At 45.6% G+C, this 20,887-nt stretch overlaps 1 protein-coding gene across 1 annotated transcript in view; it reads left to right on the top strand.

Annotated features, from left to right (window-relative positions):
• ZCCHC24 (zinc finger CCHC-type containing 24) overlaps positions 1-20,887 on the top strand; it is a 150,834-nt gene that overhangs the window by 39,839 nt on the left and 90,108 nt on the right. Inside the window, exon 2 of the mRNA XM_081953793.1 lies at positions 12,343-12,543. Coding sequence (XP_081809919.1) covers positions 12,343-12,543 — 201 coding nt within the window. The remainder of the gene's footprint in view (positions 1-12,342; positions 12,544-20,887) is intronic.

Raw genomic sequence — 20,887 nt, 5'->3', positions numbered from 1 at the left:
AACATACTCAAAAATAGCGACTTCCTATTTATTTATTTCACAGGAGTGCAAAAAAGTCACAACCTCAGCCTTTTGCTTCACATTTCTAAAGATTTCAAGTCACTTCCTTAAGAACAAAGTCAATCTAATCATCAAAAGTTAAAGTTTCGCTCACCCTCCCCGCCCCCCATTTTTTGAGTACAAAATTCAGACAGGGTTTTCAAAGAGAAACAAAGCTACATAAATTCTTCGGTTAGAACAGGGGTGTCAAACTCAAGGCCCAGGGGCTGGAATATGGCCCATAGGGTGCTTAGATCTGGGCCATAGGGCCCCCTGGAAACAGTGAAGAATTGGCCCATGGTGCCTCTGCCAGTGAAAATGGAGTTTGGGAGGGCTGCATGCTTAGGAGCCCATTTTCGCTGGCAGAGCACTTGGGCCACCACAGGTGCCCCTGACACAAGTGACGTCGAGCTGGCTATGCCCACCCCAGCGTCGCCCACTCCTCCCCCCCCCAAGGTCGAACACAACTCTGATGCAGCCCACAATGAAATTGAGTTTGTCACCCCAGGATTAGAACCAGTGGTTTGGCTGCCTCCTTGTGGAAAGTGGATCCAAAACCTTCCTTTGCTCTACTCACCTGTCCTTCCATTCACGAGTTTGAGAGAGAGATATTACTGAGCCTTTGAGGACTACAAAGGGAATATTGTCTCACTGTTGCTTTTCTCTTTATAAACTAGTTTCCTTTTGTTTTCTCTCAGCAAACAATTATCGTATTTTTCGGACTATAAGAAGCACCCGTGTATAAGACGCACCAAGATTTTGAAGAGTTAAGTAAGAAAAACAATGTTTTTGTCCTCCTTGCCCCCCAGGAGTACTCTTCAGGCTTCAGCAGGGCTGGGGGAAGGCAAAAACACCCCCGTTTTTGCAAAAAAGCGGGTCATTTTTTGCAAAAACGGAGGCATTTTTGCTTTCCCCCAGCCCTGCTGAAGCCTGCAGAGTGCTCCTGGGGGCTGGAGGAAGGCCAAAACGCCTCGTTTTTCACAAAAATGGGATGTGGGGCGGAGCTTCGGGGGGCATTTGGTGTATAAGAAGCACCAACATTTCCATGCTCTGTTAAGGGGGTGGGGTGGGGAAACATGCATCTTATACTCTGAAAAATATGGTATTTGTCTGAAACTGATCTGGGGGAAACTTTGAAGGAAGATCAATATACTGTAACATGAATTGCTTGGTCTTCATTGGCAAGAAAGTTAGGACACCACAGTCAAGTCAAGTCAATAGTCAAGTCACAGTCAAGTCAATAGTCATTGACTTACAACCATTCATTTAATGAAAGAAGTGAGTTAGGGCCATTTTTCACTCTTAGGACCGTTGCAGCATCCCCACTGCCACATGATCAAAATCCAGACATTTGGCAAATGGCATGTATTTATGACGGTCCTGTGATCAGATTCAACCAGTTCAACCGAACCGATAATGGAAATTGTGGGTGGCCCCGCCCACCCCCTGGTTCTATGGAATCCCATTTAGGCCCTCTTATAGCAAAAAGCATATGCACGGAAGGATTAGTGCAGGCAGGGAAGTGGCACCCGCGCACCCACTCACATTTGTGAACCAGTAGGGCAGGTAAGTAAATAACACTCCTGCCTGTGATCCCCTTTTGTGACCTTCTGACAAGCAAAGTCAATGGGGAAGCCAGGATTCACTTTACAACTGCGTTACTAACTTAACAACTGCAGTGATTCACTTAACAGATAGCAATAGCACTTAGACTTATATACCACTTCACAGTGCTTCACAGCCCTCTCTAAGTGGTTTATAGAGTCAGCCTATTGCCCCCAACAATCTGGGTCCTCTTTTTACCCACCTCAGAAGAATGGAAGGCCTGGTGGGATTCGAACTGCCAAAGTGCAGGCAGCCGGCAGGCAGCAGAAGTAGCCTGCAGTACCACACTCTGACCACTGCGCCACCTCAACTCTTAGTTGTATAGCAAGAAAGGTTGTAAAATGGGGCAACTCACTTAACGAATGTCTCACTTAGCATTTGAAACTTTGGGCTCAACTATGGTCATAAGTTGAGGACTGCCTGCATGCTAAATATTTTGACAGGCGCTCTTCCTTTCTGCACTCTGCACAACACCACAGTTAAACTTGCCTTGAAAAATCAACAGACGAAAAAGGAATGGTGATCTTCGTAAAGTCAAATGGAGCAGATTACATTTTTCAATCTAGTCTCCCGTTCTTGAGTCCTACTTGATGGAACTTCACTGAGCTCCTTAGAATTGTGGTCCTAAAATAAATCTTCTTCAAAGAAACCATAAATTGGTTGAGTTCGGGAGGAAGTTCAGACAGATGTTGCTTCCTTTTCTTGCAAAAGTTTTAATTGTCTATGGTATACACAAACCATTGAAGGTTCTCCATTTTATTCCCTACTGCTCAAGATGAAACTAGTGTCCTTCCACTGGCCAAAAATAAGAAAAACAAAGACCGAAGAGAAGAAAGGAGCAAATCAAACTGTCTGTGAAATTAATCCTGTTAACTCTAAAGAGCCCAAAGAGGCTAACAGAAAATAACAGAGTTGGAAGGGATCTTGGAGGTCTTCTGCTCAGGCAGGAAACCCGATACCATTTCAGGCAAGTGGCTGTCCAGTCTCATTTTAAAAACTTCCAGTGTTGGAGCATTCATAACTTCTGGAGATAAGTTGTTCCACTGATTAATTGTTCTAACAGTCAGGAAATTTCCCCTTAGTTCTAGGTTGCTTCTCTCCTTGATCAGTTTCCACCCATTGCTTCTTGTCCTACCCTCAGGTGCTTTGGAGAATAGCTTGACTCCCTCTTCTTTGTAGCAACACCTGAGATATTCGAACACTGCTATCATGTCTCCCCTAGTCCTTTTTTCTATTATTATTTATTTATTTATTATTATTTATTTTATTGAACTTATTAGTCGCCCCCTCTCCCCACAGGGACTCGGGGCGACGTACAGAGCAATAATCAAGATAGCACCATATATCGTGCAGAGGAGGTAAAAATAAGTCCATAAATAAGCATACTTACAAAATTTAAAACCCCAAAAATATTAAACTCTAAAAACTTTAAAAAACAAAATTTCCCATTATAAAATGACCTGGGGTGGCAAGATTGTAACGTTATGCCAGGCCGGCTTGACAAAACAGGTAGGTCTTCAGCTTCATACGGAAGGAGCGAAGGTCGGTTGTTGTCCGGATGTCTGGGGGGAGGTCATTCCAAAGGGTAGGGCCCACCACAGAGAAGGCCCTACTCCTGGGCACCGCCCTCTGGCACTCTCTAGAGGACGGCACCCAGAGTAGCCCCTCTCTGTGTGAGCGAATGGGTCGCAGGGATGTATGGGGCAGGACGCGATCCCGCAGGTAACTGGGCCCTGTGCCATGGAGCGCTTTGAAGATGGTAACCAGTACCTTGAAGCGCACCCGGTAGGCCACAGGAAGCCAGTGCAGCTCGCGCAGGATAGGTGTTATATGGGAGAATCTCGATCTCCCCATAATAACCCGTGCGGCTGCATTCTGGACCAACTGCAGTCTCCGGGCGCACCTCAAGGGGAGCCCCATGTAGAGAGCGTTACAGTAGTCTAGGCAGGACGTCACCAGCGTGTGAGTGACTGTGCGCAAGGCCTCCCGGTCCAAAAGGGGCCGCAACTGGCGCACCAGGCGAACCTGGTGGAACGCCCCCCTTGCCACGGCCGCCACGTGATCTTCTAAGGTCAGCCGATCGTCAAGGAGGATGCCCAAGTTGCGCGCCCCTTCCACCGGGGCTAATTGCTCATCCCCGATGGTCAGCGATGGAATATGCTGATTGAATCGGGAAGCCGGGAACCACAGCCACTCTGTCTTGGAGGGGTTGAGCCTGAGCCTGTTGTCATCCATCCAGACCCGTACGGCTTCCAGACACCGGGCCATCACTTCGACAGCCTCGTTGGGGTGGTTTGGGGTGGAAATGTACAACTGAGTATCATCAGCGTACAGATGGTAACTCACCCCAAAACCACAGATGATCTCGCCCAGCGGCTTCATATATATGTTGAACAGGAGAGGCGAGAGGATCGACCCCTGTGGGACCCCACAGATGAGGGGCCTTGCGGTCGACCTCTGCTCCCCCGTCAACACACATTGCGTCCGGCCAGAGAGGTAGGAGCGGAACCACCGTAGCACGGTGCCTCCAACCCCCAACCCCTCCAGCCGGCGCAATAGGATACCATGGTCGATGGTATCGAAGGCCGCCGAGAGATCTAATAGGACAAGGATGGAGGAACAACCCCCATCCTTTGCCCTCCAGAGATCATCCACCAACGCGACCAAGGCCGTCTCCGTGCTGTGACCGGGTCGGAAGCCGGACTGGCGCGGGTCTAGATAATCAGCTTCCTCCAGGTGGCGTGGAAACTGCTGAGCCACCACACTCTCAACAACCTTCGCTAAAAAAGGAAGGTTGGAGACAGGACGATAATTTGCTAGCTCCTTTGGGTCCAGAGAAGGCTTCTTGAGCAGGGGCCTGACCACCGCCTCTTTCAAGGCGGCCGGCATCAGGCCCTCCCCCAACGAAGCGTTCACCAGTCCCAGTAGCCAGCCTCGTGAGCCCTCCCAGGAGGCCAGTACCAACCAGGAGGGACACGGGTCCAGTAAACATGTGGTGGCCCGCAGTCGCCCGCGCAACCTGTCCAAATCTTCGATGACAACAGGGTCAAACTCCTCCCAGCATGGTCTCTCAAGACTAGTCTCGGACGTCCCCACTGGAGCACTGGAGTGGGTCCAACCTCTCCGGATATGATCGATTTTATCCTGCAGGAACTCTCCAAATTCCTCTGCCCTGCCCTGCAATGGGGGGTCCCGCTGCTCCTGTGACAGAAGGGAGCGGGTCACCCGAAACAGGGCGGCAGGGCGGTTCTCTGCGGACGCTATAAGAGTGGCACAATACTGACGTTTGGCCACTCTTATTGCCACAAGGTAGGTCCTTATGTAGGCTCTTACCTGTGTTCGGTCAGCTTCGGAGCGGGAGGATCTCCACTTACTCTCCAGGCGTCTCCTAAGGCGTTTCATCGCCCTTAGCTCCCCGTTAAACCAGGGGGCCCGGGTCGATCGTGGCCGTCGGAGAGGCCGCAAAGGTGCCACCCGGTCCAAGGCACCGGCAGCCGCATTATTCCATGCGGCTACCAGGTCCTCAGCCCGGGGCGGGACAGGTCAGCAGGAGGTGGCCCAAGCTCCGCCTGGAACCTATCCGGTTCCATCAGGCGCCTGGGGCGGAACCATCTGGGATAATCTGGTTCCGCCTCCCCGCGGTGGGGAGTAGCGCCAGGGAAGTCCAGCTGGAGAAGTGAGTGATCTGACCATGACAGGGGCGTGATGACTAAATGCCCTCTTCCCAGATCACTCGTCCACTGGTCGGAGACAAACACAAGATCCAGAATGTGGCCTCGCTTGTGAGTGGGGTCCTGAATTACTTGAGTCAGACCCATGGCTGTCATGGAAGCCATGAATTCCCGGGCTACCTCGGATGCCTTTCCCGTCGACGGCAGGTTGAAATCCCCCATCACTAGTAGTTTGGGGGTCTCAACCGCCATCTCCGCGATCCGCTCGAGGAGCTCGGGCAGGGCCGTTGATGTATGGCGGGGAGCCAGGTATACTATCAACAGGCCCAACTGACTCCCTGGGCCCCACTTTACGCCCAGAGACTCACAACCAGATGTCTGCGACACAGTGAATTCTCTCGGTGCCAGATCGTCCCGGATGATAATCGCTACCCCCCACCCCTACCTTGGGCCCGTGGCTGGTGGAATACACGGTAACCTGGAGGGCACATTTCCCTGAGGGGCAACCCCCCCTCTGGGCCCAACCAGGTTTCCGCTATTCCTGCGAGGTCCGGCTCCCCCTCTGTGATCAAGTCACTGATGAGGGGGGCCTTGTTAACCACGGACCTCGCGTTACATAACATCAGCAGTACCACACTCTGACCACTGCGCCACCTCAACTCTTAGTTGTATAGCAAGAAAGGTTGTAAAATGGGGCAACTCACTTAACGAATGTCTCACTTAGCATTTGAAACTTTGGGCTCAACTATGGTCATAAGTTGAGGACTGCCTGCATGCTAAATATTTTGACAGGCGCTCTTCCTTTCTGCACTCTGCACAACACCACAGTTAAACTTGCCTTGAAAAATCAACAGACGAAAAAGGAATGGTGATCTTCGTAAAGTCAAATGGAGCAGATTACATTTTTCAATCTAGTCTCCCGTTCTTGAGTCCTACTTGATGGAACTTCACTGAGCTCCTTAGAATTGTGGTCCTAAAATAAATCTTCTTCAAAGAAACCGTAAATTGGTTGAGTTCGGGAGGAAGTTCAGACAGACGTTGCTTCCTTTTCTTGCAAAAGTTTTAATTGTCTATGGTATACACAAACCATTGAAGGTTCTCCATTTTATTCCCTACTGCTCAAGATGAAACTAGTGTCCTTCCACTGGCCAAAAATAAGAAAAACAAAGACCGAAGAGAAGAAAGGAGCAAATCAAACTGTCTGTGAAATTAATCCTGTTAACTCTAAAGAGCCCAAAGAGGCTAACAGAGAATAACAGAGTTGGAAGGGATCTTGGAGGTCTTCTGCTCAGGCAGGAAACCCGATACCATTTCAGACAAGTGGCTGTCCAGTCTCATTTTAAAAACTTCCAGTGTTGGAGCATTCATAACTTCTGGAGATAAGTTGTTCCACTGATTAATTGTTCTAACAGTCAGGAAATTTCCCCTTAGTTCTAGGTTGCTTCTCTCCTTGATCAGTTTCCACCAATTGCTTCCTGTCCTACCCTCAGGTGCTTTGGAGAATAGCTTGACTCCCTCTTCTTTGTGGCAACCCCTGAGATATTCGAACACTGCTATCATGTCTCCCCTAGTCCTTTTTTCTATTAAACTAGACATACCCAGTTCCTGCAACCGTTCTTCATATGTTTTAGTCTCCAGTCCCCTAATCATCTTTGTTGCTCTTCTCTGCACTCTGTCTAGAGTCTCCACATCTTTTTTTAACATCGTGGCTGACTTTATCTCTTGGAGATATCTGCCATCACAACCTGTCCATGCTGATAACACAGAATTCTTGTTGTGATAGCCATCCTGACTATTTATTTCATGCACTGCCATCCCCTTTTATTTCCCTTAGTGTGGAAGAAATAATAGAAAGCAAGAAATAACCAACACTTCCTTGTTCAACTGCTGAATCAGTAAAAACAAAATCAGAAAACAAAGGAATTAAAGCAAGAGGGAGGGAAGACACCAGAAGTCTGGCTTTTGTGGCAGGAAGCCCAATGTCTGCCCCCCTTCTCTCTCTCTCTCTCTCTCTCTCTCTCTCTCCCTCCCTCCCTCCCTCCCTCCCTCCCTCCCTCCCTCTCTCTCTCTCTCTCTCTCTCTCTCTCTCTCTCTCTCTCTCTCTCTCTCTTTCTCTCTCTCTCTCTCTCTCTCTCCTTATCTTTCTCTCCTTAGCTCTAGAGGACCATCCCATCTTAATGAAGGATTTGTTTACGAGGGAGAGGGAGTAATACTAATTTTGACCCACAGCCAAACCATTCGGATTTCAGGTCTCCTTCCTACTTTATCTCCTACAATAGTTGATGGACATTCTTAGTCTTCCGGATCATGATTGTCCCAAAGGTGTTTTTTTAAGAGGCAACTGGAGTTTCTGGTTTTTCTGTGGAGAAGTTTTGCTTCTCATCCAAGAAGCTTCTTCAGCTCAGAGCTGAAGAGAGAGTGCTAACGACCAGATGACTGCAAGGAATATAAATCTTTCCATCCTCCACCATCCAGTCAGAGCTGAAGAAGCTTCTTGGATGAGAAGCCAAACGTCTTCAAAGAAAAACCAGAAAGTCCAGTTGCCTCTTGAAAAAACACCTTTGGGACTTCCTACAAAAGCTCATGTGAGTTGAAGACATCACCCATTCCTCCATCCCATCCCCAAATCAGAGATGTCCGATCCTCACGTTGGTGTGGATTAGCCATGAGTAACTCTCCCCAGATCCTTAATGGCTGCTTTTTCATGTTTATCTTTCACAGGTATCCATTACCACTGGCCAAACACTTCTCTAGCAGAGTGTCCACTTGTATCTGTTCTTGTAGTGAGCATAGAACAGACATTGGCATTTTATGGACCACATCTGGGCTATGACTGTTGGGAATGGGACAACTCACCACAGCCAATTTGCCATGGTCAACTCGCCATAGGACAACTCGCTGCGAGACAATTCAACTGTTCAACTTCAATATTTAAATTAGTTAAAATTATTTTAATTTTTGTCATTCACATTTCATTTTGTCTCTCCTTTTCTTTAATGATTTTACCGTATTCCTTTATTTGTTCGATATTAGCATAACTCTTGTCCAGCGGTGAGTTGGCTGTGACAAGTTGGTTGTGCGAGTTGGATGGCAACTTGGCCATGGTGAATTGTTTTAGCCGCATCCCTGCCTGGCTCGCGTGAGGTCAATCAGTAATTAAAAATCTCTCTCTATAAAAATGGCTGTGTGTATGTTCCAACATAACTCTGGAACGCTTTGAGTAATTTAAACCAAACTTGGCACACAAATGACTTACCCACTGGAAACAAATACTGTGAGGGTGAGACACCCCTAACACCCCTCGGTGTGTGTGTTCTGTTAAGAGCTTGTTGTGCCGTAAAATGGCTTCTACTGTACAGCACTGTGCAGTTGCCATGGTAACGGCTTCACAGTACTCCACAAGGGGGCTCCCTCTGGTAAAGAGGAAAATCCAGCATTAGAAATTGCGGCGATGTTCCTGGAAGGAGGGTTGGGATAAATACATACCCAGGCAGCGCCAGTTTATCAGCTAGTCAAATCTAAATAACTGCAGGGCATGGTTGCAATATAAATGCATTGCTTTTATTTTGAAGGCAACAGCTATTTTTTTTTTCAATGTACGTTTGTGTGTGCACACACCTACACACCTTCACAATAATGTCTTGGTCCTATTGGTTCGGTCCTCCACAACACTCCCAGTTTCTCGTGTGGCCTCTTGGGAAAATTATATATCTACCCTTGGATGTCTTTGACAGAGGAAAGATTTGGCATTTTGGAGCCATCTTCAGTAAGTTCGCCCTTCTTTTAATTCTCAGGATTTTTAATTTCTCGGTTCAGCCAGAATTTGAATACATTTGTAAGGAAGTGCATTTTTATATTAGGCCTTGTCAGAGGTGGCATTCACTTACTTTCCTTACCAGTTAGCAAATGTGAGTGTGCGCATCGATGCATGCGCAAGACCGTCTGTGCATGCACTTTGCTTGCGTGTGTGGATTGCACGCATGCACATGGCTTGAAAATGTGCCTAAATAGGATGGCATAGAGCTGGGGTAGGTGGACAGGCTCACCCGTGATTTTCACTACTGGTTTGGGTGAACTGGTCCGAACCAGCTGAATACCACCTCTGGAACTTGGGCAAAGTTTTGCAAACAGAGAGGAATATCCTGGAAAGGCAAGATCCTTTTTTTCCCTCCAGACTTTGAACAGCCACTAAATCCAGCAGGCATCCCAAAGCAAGTGGGGGGGGGGAGCCAGGGAGCAATTAACAAGGAATAGTTAAATGACCACAGGTTTTCTGCAGGAAGAAAACAAAAACAGATGTCGCTTTAACTTCTCTGTATAGTTTCTTTTCTTTTTTTTTGTAAAATTCAGAACAGAGGGTTTAAGGCTGTTTAACCCGCCACAAATAAGCAATTACTTATTTTACATGTTTGACCTTTCCTGGCGTTTTAAAATGTCATTTTTTTCAATAGCTTTGGGTGCCAAGAATGTCTTGGTGTGTGTGTCTGTGTCTGTGTGTGTGTGTGCATTTTTTTTTAAAATGGTTCTCGTCAAACTTCTAACCACACCAGGATTGTTGAAAGCAAGAGCATCAAATAATAGTCCTTTGTATCTGAACAGTGTTGCTTTCCCATTTTCTGAATGCACCAATTCATTCTTCTTCCTGGGGACTTGCAGATGGTGGGAGAAATTCCATGCGATAATCCTCAGCCTGAAGTCCGATAAATGGGAAGAGGAAGGTCCATCTTACTTATTTCAGCCAAAGAAATCTTGCGTTCTGTTTGTCTGTTGGCCTAAAGCAGGGGTGTCCAAACTTGGGAACTTTAAGACTTGTGGACTTCAACTCCCAGAATTCCCCAGCTGGGGAATTCTGGGAGTTGAAGTCCACAAGTCTTAAAGTTCCCAAGTTTGGACACCCCTGGCCTAAAGGGTCTCTCTAAGTAGACCACCGGGAGACGTCTGAAATCCGGGTGCAATTTACATTGGCTGTTGCAAGCTCAAAATTAACAGCAATCCCACCCCCCTAACTGCACTCCCCCCCCCCAGCCCAAGGGAATATTGTAGCACACCTATCATGGCAATGAAACATGAACTTCTGGTATAATAGAATGGGCAGTGATCGTTTGATGCAGTTATGTATATTGTTAAAACACACCTCTGTTTACAACAGGGGTGTCAAACTAGATTTCATTGAGGGCCACATCAGGCTTGTGTTTGACCTCACGGGTCAGGGTAGGCATGGCCAGGGTGAGTGTTGCCAGCATGATGTCACTCGTGTTGGGGCACCTGTGGCATCTCGAGTGCTCTGCCAGCGAAAACGGACTCCTGAGTTCCTTTTTCGGCTGGGACAGCCTCCTGCAACCTTCTGCCAGTGCAAATGGAGCTCAGGGGCCATTCACAGCCCTCCCAAGCTCCATTTCCGGCTGGGATTGTGTCCTGCAACCTTCGGCCAGCGCAAATGGAGCTTAGGAGGGCTGCACATGGCCCTCCCAAGCTCCATTTTCACTGGCAGAGGCACCACGGGCCGATCCTTCGCTGTTTTCAGGGTGGCCGCGTGGGCCAGATCTAAGCACTTCATGGGTCAGAACTGGCCCCCGGGCCTTGCCTTGAACTCAGTTTAGTTACTGAAATCCCGCCGCAGATTTGTTACAAACTGGGCCCCTGCTTTGATTTTATTCATTTGATTTTTGATGAGAGTCGGATAAGTAAATTCTGTTTATCCTTGGATTATCATAGAACAAAGATTCACAGGATTAGAAGGGGCCTTCGAGGTCCTCTATTCCAACCCTCCTATACCATTCCGGACAAATGACTAGCCAATCTTTTCTTAACCCCCCCCCCCCCCCCAAGTGATGGAGCACCTACAACTACCAGAAGGCAGGCTATCCCATTGATGAGTTGTTTTCATGGTCAGGAAGTTTTATTTATTTGTTTGTTTAAAAGAATTTATATGGTGGTCCACTCACTCTCTGTGACTTACCAAGAATCAAAACCCAATATGCAAGCAATAAAACACCCCACCCCCAGTGACAACAATCAACCAAACAAACCACTTGATGTGCTCCAGCTCACTTTAGATCATTCCCTAGGCCCGTGGGGCAAAATCAGGTTTTCAGAGCCTGCAAAAGAGGATCAAAAAAGGGGGGTCAATCCAGTGGTGAAATTCAATTTTTTTTACTACTGGTTCTGTGGCTTGGTGGGTGTGTTGTAGCTTGGTGGGCATGGCAGGGGAAGGATACTGCAAAATCTCCATTTCCACCCCACTCTGGGGCCAGCCAGAGGTGGCATTTGCTGGTTCTCTGACCTACTCAAGGTTTTCGCTACCGGTTCTCCGGAACCTGTCAGAACCTGCTGGATTTCACTCCTGGGTCAATCTAATCTCTGTGGGGATGATGTTCCAAAGGAAGGGAGCCACCATGGAGAAGACCTTTCTTCTGGGTCCTGCCAGATGGACCTTCTAAGTTCCTCCTTAGTTCCACGTTGGATCTGTCTTTAGCTCATATCCACCCATTGTTTCTTTTCCTGCCCTCTGCTTTGATTGATCTAACATGTCGCTATGATTGCAACTGTCACGATTTCAAATATGCCTTTTTATATTTATATACAGTATATACGGCTATAGGTATGTATGTTCCAGCATAACCCTGGAACACCTCAAGCAATTTCCACCAAATTTGGTACATAGATGACTTACTCTCTGGAAAGAAATACTATGGGGGTAAGACATCCCTAAAACCCCTGGGGGTGTGTTTTCTATTAAGATACAGCCTGTTGTGCCTTAAAATGTCTTCTACTGTACTGCCTTAAATGGCTTCTACTGTGCAGCAAAGTGGAGTTGCCATGGTAACGGCTTCACAGTACTCCACAAGGGGGATCCCTCTGGTAAGGGGGATAATTCAACATTAGAATTTACAATTGGTCCAGACATTTTCCCCCTATAAATAAATACCCGGGCAATGCCAGGTTATCAGCTGGTGCAGGATAAATCAAAAGTGCTCACCTTGGGAAAAATAACAACAACAACTAGATTTATCTTTTTCTTTTCCAGGCCTTGAACAGCAGTCTGTATAAGAGTGCCTCTCCTTATGGTTCTCTTAATAACATCGTGGATGGCTTGAATTCCCTTACGGAACATTTCTCTGACATTTCCCTATCATCAGATGCCAGAAAGCCAAGCAAGAGACCTCCGCCAAACTATTTGTGTCACCTTTGTTTTAACAAGGGACACTACATCAAAGACTGCCCACAGGTAAGGACTGTACAATCTTGGGAGACCTGTTTCCTGCACAAATGAAGTTACACATACATATTCTTCAACTTAGGACCACAAGAGCCCAGGATTTGTGTTGCTAAGCGGGATAGTTGCTGAGTGAGTTTTGCCCCATTTCATGACTTGTCTTGCCACACCGTTGTTAAGCAAGTCACCGGGGTTGTTGAATTAATCAAACTGTTGTTAAGTAAGTCTGGCTTCCCCATTGGCTTTGCCTGTCAGAAGGTCACTAAAAGGTTGATCAGATGACCTCTTGACGTTGCAACCAACATAAATAGGAACCTGTTGCCAAGCATCCAAATTTTGACAATGGTTGTAAGTGTGAAAAATGGTCCCAGGTTTTGTGGCCCACCAGCAGCCAGCAGAGCTGGCAGCAGATTAGGACAGTGAGAAGGTTGGGGAGGAACATGGTCCAGTCTTGGAGTCTGAGGAAGGCTCTGATGAAGGCTCTGTGTCGGAGGCAGAGATGGATCCAGAGCCGTTTGGCAGTTATCAGCTGCCTTCAGAGTCAGACATCAGTGAATCAGATGAACAGCTGGAGCCTGTTCCCTGTATGCGCATGCGCAGAGTTCCAAGATGAAGGGAATAGCTAAAGAGCAGGGGTCGACTTGGGAGTAAGGCCACAGGTGGACGATGAATGGCCCCTCCCAGAGGAAATAAAAGAGGAGTGAAAAGGGAGTGGAGTTTGCAGGAGACAATTAGTTCACTTAATTGGTCCATGACTCTCCGAGGCTCCTTGCCAAGTTCTGCAGATATCGGCCTGGCAGCTGTCCAAGCCACATAAGGTCTGTGAGTGTAAATCCTCCCTTGAAAGACTTTGCTGGATGTGAATGAGCAGAATTCACAGTAAATTAATAAAAGGGGTTTTTGTCGGGACAAGGAGTTTGCTTCATGCTCTTGGGAAGCCTCAGTTAGAAGACCAAGTCACTTTTTGTAGTGCCATAGTAATTTTGAATGATCACTACACAGATGGTTGTAAATCAGGGATTACCTGTATTCTTAATTCCTTAATGCTAAGGAGATTCTCAGTCATCCAGGTCATGGTTGTCCCAAAGGTATTTTTTCAAGAGGCAACTGGGCTTAGTTTTTTTCTTGAAGACATTTCGCTTCTTCTCCAAGATGCTTCAGAGCTGAAGAAGCTTCTTGGATGAGAAGCAAAACGTGTTCAAAGAAAAACCAAAAAGTCCAGTTGCCTCTTGAAAAAGCACCTTTGGGGTCAAAGGAACGTAATGTGGATCCTTCCTTAACTTCTTCAATAAATGTGTGAGCCACAATCATCTTGGTTTGAGAGGGATGTTAGGATCAGATGTGGTATTTAGCCGGTTCGGACTGGTTTGGGCAAACTGGTAGTGGCGATGATCAATTGGCTCCACCCACCCACTTCTGCATTATCCTGTCCTATATTTCCTTCTTTCTGGCTCAGCTGATTTCCGCACCTCCGCTATTCTACTTACCAGGGCTGCCTTAGAAGATAAGCAGCTGAGCTTCAAATTGCTGTGCAAGTCCGTTAGGGGCCTGCATGCACCCACCAAACCGTTTGTTAAACTGGTTGCATCCCACTGGTTAGGTTATTATTTCTCTCAAAGCTGCTCCTTCTCTGAAATACTTCCAAGTGAAAATATTTGATGATTTGTCCAAGTGAATGTCCAAACTCTTCCAAGGTGACTCATGCTTATTTCTCAGCGGAGACCACGCCGTACTTGCCACGCTCCAACATTGTCAGATCATGGTCATGGCAAGTTGAAAATTCTCAAGGCTGTTTGGCGAAATCTTTTTCTGCGAGTTAATCCAGAACATAGATATTTCAGGAGAGTTTAGAAAGCAATGGGGAAACTTCATGAGAAGTTGGTGACCTTCTGCACCATCATGAGGACTTTGGGTGAGATCTCAATCCCTCAACCATGAAAGATCTCAGGAGTGAAGGAACTGAAATTTTGTGAGGTTTGATGGTCCTCTGAGATTTTAGCCTCTGAATATTTCATACCCATGAATCAAGCACATATAGAATAGAATAGAATAGAATAGAATGGGATAGAATGGAATGGAATAGGAATAGGAATAGGAAGAGAACAGAACAGAGGAGAATTCTATATTGGCCAAGTGTGATTGGACACACAAGGAATTTGTCTTTGGTGCATATGGTCTCAGTGTACATAAAAGAAAAGATACATTCATCATGAATCATAAGGTACAACACTTAAAGATAATCATAAGGTACAAATAAACAATCAAATCATACTAGGAAACAATCAATATAAATCTTAAGGATACCAGCAACAAAGTTACAGTCCTACAGTCATAAGTGGGAGGAGATGGGTGATAGATGAATTAATAGTAATTAATAGAAAGAAGATTAATAGTAATAGTAATGTACATTTAGTAAATAGTTTGACAGTGGTGGGGGAATTACTATTTATTTAGCAGAGTGATGGCATTCAGGGAAAAAACTGTCCTTGTGTCTAGTTGTTCTGGTGTGCAGTGCTCTATAGTGTCATTTTGAGGGTAGGAGTTAAAACAATTTATGTCCAGGATGTGAGGGGTCTGTAAATACTGTTTTTTCACAGCCATCTTTCTGACTCTTGCATTGTACAGGTCCTCAATGGAAGGCAGGGTGGTAGCCATTGTTTTCTCTGCAGTTCTAATTATCCGTTGAAGTCTGTGTCTTGTTGGGTTTCAGAGCCAACCCAGACAGTTATGGAGGTGCAGATGACAGACTCAATAATTCCTCTGTGGAACAGAATCAGCAGCTCCTTGGGCAGTTTGAGCTTCCTGAGTTGGCGCAGAAAGAACATTCTTTGTTGTACCTTTTTGATGAGGTTTTTGATGTTAGGTGTCTACTTTAGGTCTTGTGATATGATAGAACATAGAAATTTGAAGACATCCTGATGCCTTCTATAGGTAGTCTTGACTACAATTGAGCCCAAAATGTATGTTGCTAAGTGAGAAATTTGCTACATATGTTTTGCCCAATTTTACAACTTTTCCTGGCACATAGTCCTTGACTTACAACAGTTCATTTAGTGAATGAACAAAGTTACAAAAACACTAAAAAAAGGGACTTACAACTGTTTTTCACACAAACATTGTAGTATTCTGTCAGGGTAATGATGATTTAACAGCTGACCAGCTGCTGTAATGTTGTAATGCCATAATGCTGTAATACTGACATGATGCAGAGAGAATGAGTCAGCAGGGTTATTTAACTTATCACTTTAAGAGGCTGTATATATAATTATATATATAAGAGAGGATCTGCCAGGCCTTCTCTCTCTCCGTGTATGTTTCCATGCTGTAGTTGATGATTGATTGCCCGACTTTGTCTAGTACGCCTATGTATATATTCCTTGTAGATAAACCACTATTTGAAATCTGAACTCTGTTTACTATATTTCGTGCACTCTGACATATCCCCATAGTCCCGTGATCAAAGTTCAAATGCTTAGCAACTGGCATGTACTTATGACTGTTGCAGTGTCCTGGGGTCATGTGATTTGCTTTTGCGACCTTCTGACAAGCAAAGTCAGTGGGGAAGCCAGATTCATTTAACAACCGTGCTACTAACTTAACAGCTGCAGGGATTCACTTTACAATTGTGGCATGAAAGGTCGTAAAATGGGAGAAAATTCACTTAATGAATGCTTCACTTAGCAACAAAAATGTTGGCCTCAATGTAAGTTATGGACTTCTTCCATGCTGTCATGGAATTCTCAAGCACATACCATACAAACTTAAAGTCTGTGGCCATAAGTTGCAACATCAACATGGAAAGCATCAGAATCTTGCAGAAGTGTCATGGGTCGTAATGGTGGCATTATGTAATTTCAATCACATCATGACCCAAATGGCACGCAATCCCTTTGCTTCCTCTGCACAGCAATGGCACATTGTGGTCATGAGGTCATTTTCTACCTTCAGACACCGATGATAGAACAACTTGTTTTGGAGAAGGTGGGCCCAAGTACAGAGTTGAAAACGTTGCTTTAGAAATATTGAAATCCTTTTTATAGTTGTATTCAATGAATAACTTTCTTAGAACATAGAATAATAGAGTTGGGCGGGATCTCAGAGGTCTACTAGTCCCACCCCCTTCTCAAGCAGGAGACCCTGTATCATTTTAGACAAATGGTTGTCCAGTCTCTTTTTGAAAGCCTTCAGTGATGGAGGACCCACAACTTCTGGAGGAAAGCTTTTCCATTGGTTAATTACTTCCTCGGTTTTAAGTGGCTTATTTCCTTGGTTTAGGGATGCGATGACTCAGTGGCTGAGAAACTGAGCTTGTTAATCAGAAAGGTCAGCAATTCGGTGGTTCAAATCCCAAGCACTGTGCAATGGAGTGAGCTCCTGTTACTTGTCCCAGCTTCTGCCAACCTAGCAGTTCGAAAGCATGTAAAAATGCAAGTAGAAAAATAGGAACCACCTTTGTTGGGAAGAAAACAGTGTTCTGTGCACCTTTGGCATTTAGTCATGCCAGCCACATGACCACGGAGATGTCTTTGGACAGCGCTGGCTGAGCATCACCCCCTAGAGTCAGGAAATGCTAGCACATACCCTGTTTCCCGGAAAAATCAGCCCTCCCCTGAAAATCAGCCCTTCCCAGAAATATTGCAACACAGCAGCAGCCACGAGGTGACCACTCTTGCTGCCTCCTGCACCTCAAAAATAATAAGACCTCCCCAAAAATAATACCAAGCACTTATTTCAGGGATCAAAAGTATGTAGGAACACGGTATGTGCCAGGGGAACCTTTACCTTTCCTTATCTCCTTGGTTAGTTTCCATCCACTGTTTCTTGTCTTGTCTTTTGGTGTTTGGGAAAACAATTCGACCCTTTCCTCTTTGTAGGAACCCCACAAATATTGGAACACTGTTAACATGTCTCCCCTACTCCTTCTTTTCATTAAACTAGATGTACCCAGTTCCCTTAACCATTCTTCATATATTTTATCCTCGAGTCCCCTAATCATCTTTGTTGCTCTTCTCCGCACTCTTTCTAGAGTCTCAACATCTTTTTTGCATTATGGTGACCAAAACTAGATGCAGTAGTGTGCTAGAAGTGTGGTCTTGCTAAGGCTTTATAAACCGGTACTAGAACGTCATGTGATCTTGATTCTATCCCTCTATTAATGCAGCCTAGGATTGCATTAGCTTTTTTGGCTGCTGCAGCATACTGTTGGCCCATATTGAAGTGACTGTCCACTTCCCACAGTTACCGGCATCAAGCCAAGTTTCACATAGTCTCTACCAGTGATGTCAAACTCGATTTCATTGAGGGCCACATCAGGGTTGTGCTTGACCTCAGGGGGCTGTTGGTGGGCATGGCCTGGGTGGGCATGGCTGGCTCAACGTCACTCATCGAGGCTCCGTTTTCAGCCGCAACGGCCTCCTGCAGCTCTCTCCCAGCAAAAACGGAGCTTGGGGGAGTGTGCATGGCCTCCCTGGGCTCCATTTTCACTGTCAGAGGGTTGCTTGGCCATCACGGCCAAAATTGGAGCCGGGGGGGGCTGCATTCAGCCTCCCCGAGTTCCGTTTTCGCTTGAAGGATTGCAGGAGGCCATCATGGCCTAAAACGGAGCTCGGGAGAGCCACGCAGAGATACAGAGGACCACGGGCCAGTCCTTTCCTGCTTCTAGGGTGGCCCCATGGGCCACATCTGAACAGCCGATGGGCCGGATCCAGCCCCCGGGCCTTGAATTTGACACCCATGATCTATACCTCATTGATTGGTTTTTATTACCTAACGGTAGAATCTTACTTTTATCTACGCTGAATTTCATTTACTTAGGTAGGGCAGATGTTTTGGCTTGGGGTTAGGTTCTAAAGGTCACGAAGATTGTGAGAATGCATAATAATTAACTTGAACAATCTTATATATGTTAGAATTAGTTAGATTTCTTTTTAAGCAGCCTTTAAAATGCTCCTTTCTGTGTATGTACAGGCAAGGGAAAAATCTCAAACAATAGAAAATTGGAACCAGCAGCCAGGAGAGATAAGGAAGCTGACCAGATACATAGTGATAAGAAACCAGGGCAAGCAAGAATAACAGAAGAAAACAAGCAGCTGATGTAAAATAATCTGAGCTTTCTGTTATTAGATAAGATTGCACTAATGTGAGGCTCAGTTGAATTAGGGATTTGGCTGATCAACTTTTTTTTCCCCCTAGTGCAAAGTCAGTTAGCAAAGACCAGATGCAAAGAGTGATGGGCAAAGTGGACATCTACTGCATTGGCATCCTTCAGTCGCAAAATATTATGGTATCATGCTCTGGAAAGAGGTAAAGGTGCCTCTCCAGAGCACGAGGCCTGGATAGATTAATATGGAGGATAGACTTACCCAAGAAGCAGATTCCCCCTGCTCCACGTTGTTGAAATAGTCCAATGGAATGGCAGAGCCGATACAATTGGTTCCAACTGCTTTGCAGAAGTTACCAGAATGTGGTTGTACACAGTCACGAACTGCTTCTGGGACTTCGGCTCCGGTTTTTGCCTCGAGGTTGACTCCTGAAGTCTTTTCCAGTAATGGATATAGCCACAAGGCAGTGGAGGTTTGTAATCAACCATTTCCTAGAAGATGGTTCTGCCGCTTTATCTGCCGTTGTGGTGTAGAGCCCTCTTCCGCCTTCAAAACCGTTGACTGTCTTCTCCTGTAACCCTGAAAGGGGCCCTTATGAGGTGCTACCAGCCGGGCCAGCTGGACCAAGGTTTTTTAAGGAGGTGTTACTCCTCCATCACTCACCCTTTGTCCTGGATTGTGACAGGCAGAGCCTGGCTTCCCAAACATTGGACCCAGGATGGTGGGTTTGGACATCTACTAAGAATTGAGGAATAGCTACCCCTGTGTATCTACTACAGGTTTTTATAGGCAATACCACACTTAATTCCACTAAAAATTGTGCATTTTCAGAAAGTGTGAAAGGATGTCAGCTTTTTCAGTGCTTGGATGTGTGTTGGATTGTTTCCTTTAGAACAGGAGTGTCAAACCCTTGGGCTGGATGTGTCACACGCTGGCCACATCCACACCTGGTTTAGTGAAGCAATACTTCAAATGGTGACGCCGTGATGACACAAGTTTGACATCCCTGCTCTAGAATAACAAACATGGATGGATGCGAGCCATTTCATAGCTTCAAAAAAGCCTTGACAGGTTCACCTTCTGTTAATGAGACATTTAGACTTACTCCTTTGCTAAGGGACCTATTCAGTTGTGGGATTCAAATAATTTAACAACTGGTTCTCTGCCCTAATGACCAGCTGGGTCGGCGGGGCATGGTAGTCATGTGACCGTGTGGGCGTGGCCAAATCAACGCCACTCAGGTCGATGGGCGCTTTGCCGTAGCTGTTACAATGTAATAAGGGTTAACCGGAGAGGCAGTTTCTGTAAGCAGGCCAATAAAGATTAGTCTAGAAACAACACCAGAATGTTTCCTTCCTGCCTTCCTTACAGGGTTAGCCCTGTGAAGTGAGAAAAAACAAAATGAGATTTCTTCCATCAACTGGTTCTCCGAACTGCTTAGAAAGTTAACAACCGGTTTTCCCGAATAGGTGCAAACTGGATGAATCCCACCACTGGACCTATTTAATATTGATTATGCATGTGTGAGAGAAAGAGGAAGGATCCCACTGCCTCAGTTTTGATTTCCTCTCATCTTTTTTTCACCTCGAATTGGATAAAGTCCTTGGAAAACAAAACAAAAAAAACGTATCACAAATGTTAAGTTCTTGACCAAACTAGCTAATTTAGTGTCTCCTGCTGCTCTCCTTCTTCTCAACCAAGGTAGATTCAAGTTGAGATATTAGCATGTTGTTGACACACAGATCAGCCAGCTGAAGAGCACACATTTTCTTGCCAGGATTTTTGTCTTGAGCATCTGCCAAACTCTGCTTCCTCAGTTTTTGCCTTCTAGCTTTCTGACCCTGCATTAAATCATCTTGAGAGAGAGAGGAAGGGAGAAGGGGAAGGAAGGGGAGGGAGGAAATAAAGAAAGAAAAGGAGAGGAAAAAAAGACAAGAAAAAAGAAAGAAAAAAGAAGAGAAATAGAGAAGAAAGGGAAGGAAAGAAAGAAAGAAAGAAAGAAGGAAAAAGAAGAAAGAAAGAAAGAAAGAAAGAAAAGAAAGACAAGAAAGAAAGAAAGAAAGAAAGAATGAAAGAAAAGAAAGACAAGAAAGAAGAAAGAGAAAATAATAGAAAGAAAGAAGAAAAAAGAAAAAAGAAGAGAGAGAAATTGAAAGAAAGTAAGAGAAGAAAGAAAGACAAGAAAGAAGAAAGAGAGAAATAATAGAAATAGAAAGGAAGAAGAAAGGAAGAAGAAAAAGAAGAGAGAAATAGAA

Source organism: Natrix helvetica, assembly GCF_964273705.1.
Source record: "Natrix helvetica genome assembly, chromosome: 5".
Lineage (NCBI taxonomy): Eukaryota > Metazoa > Chordata > Lepidosauria > Squamata > Natricidae > Natrix > Natrix helvetica.
Note: the sequence above shows the minus strand (reverse complement) of the source record. Positions and strands in the feature narration are given on the sequence as shown.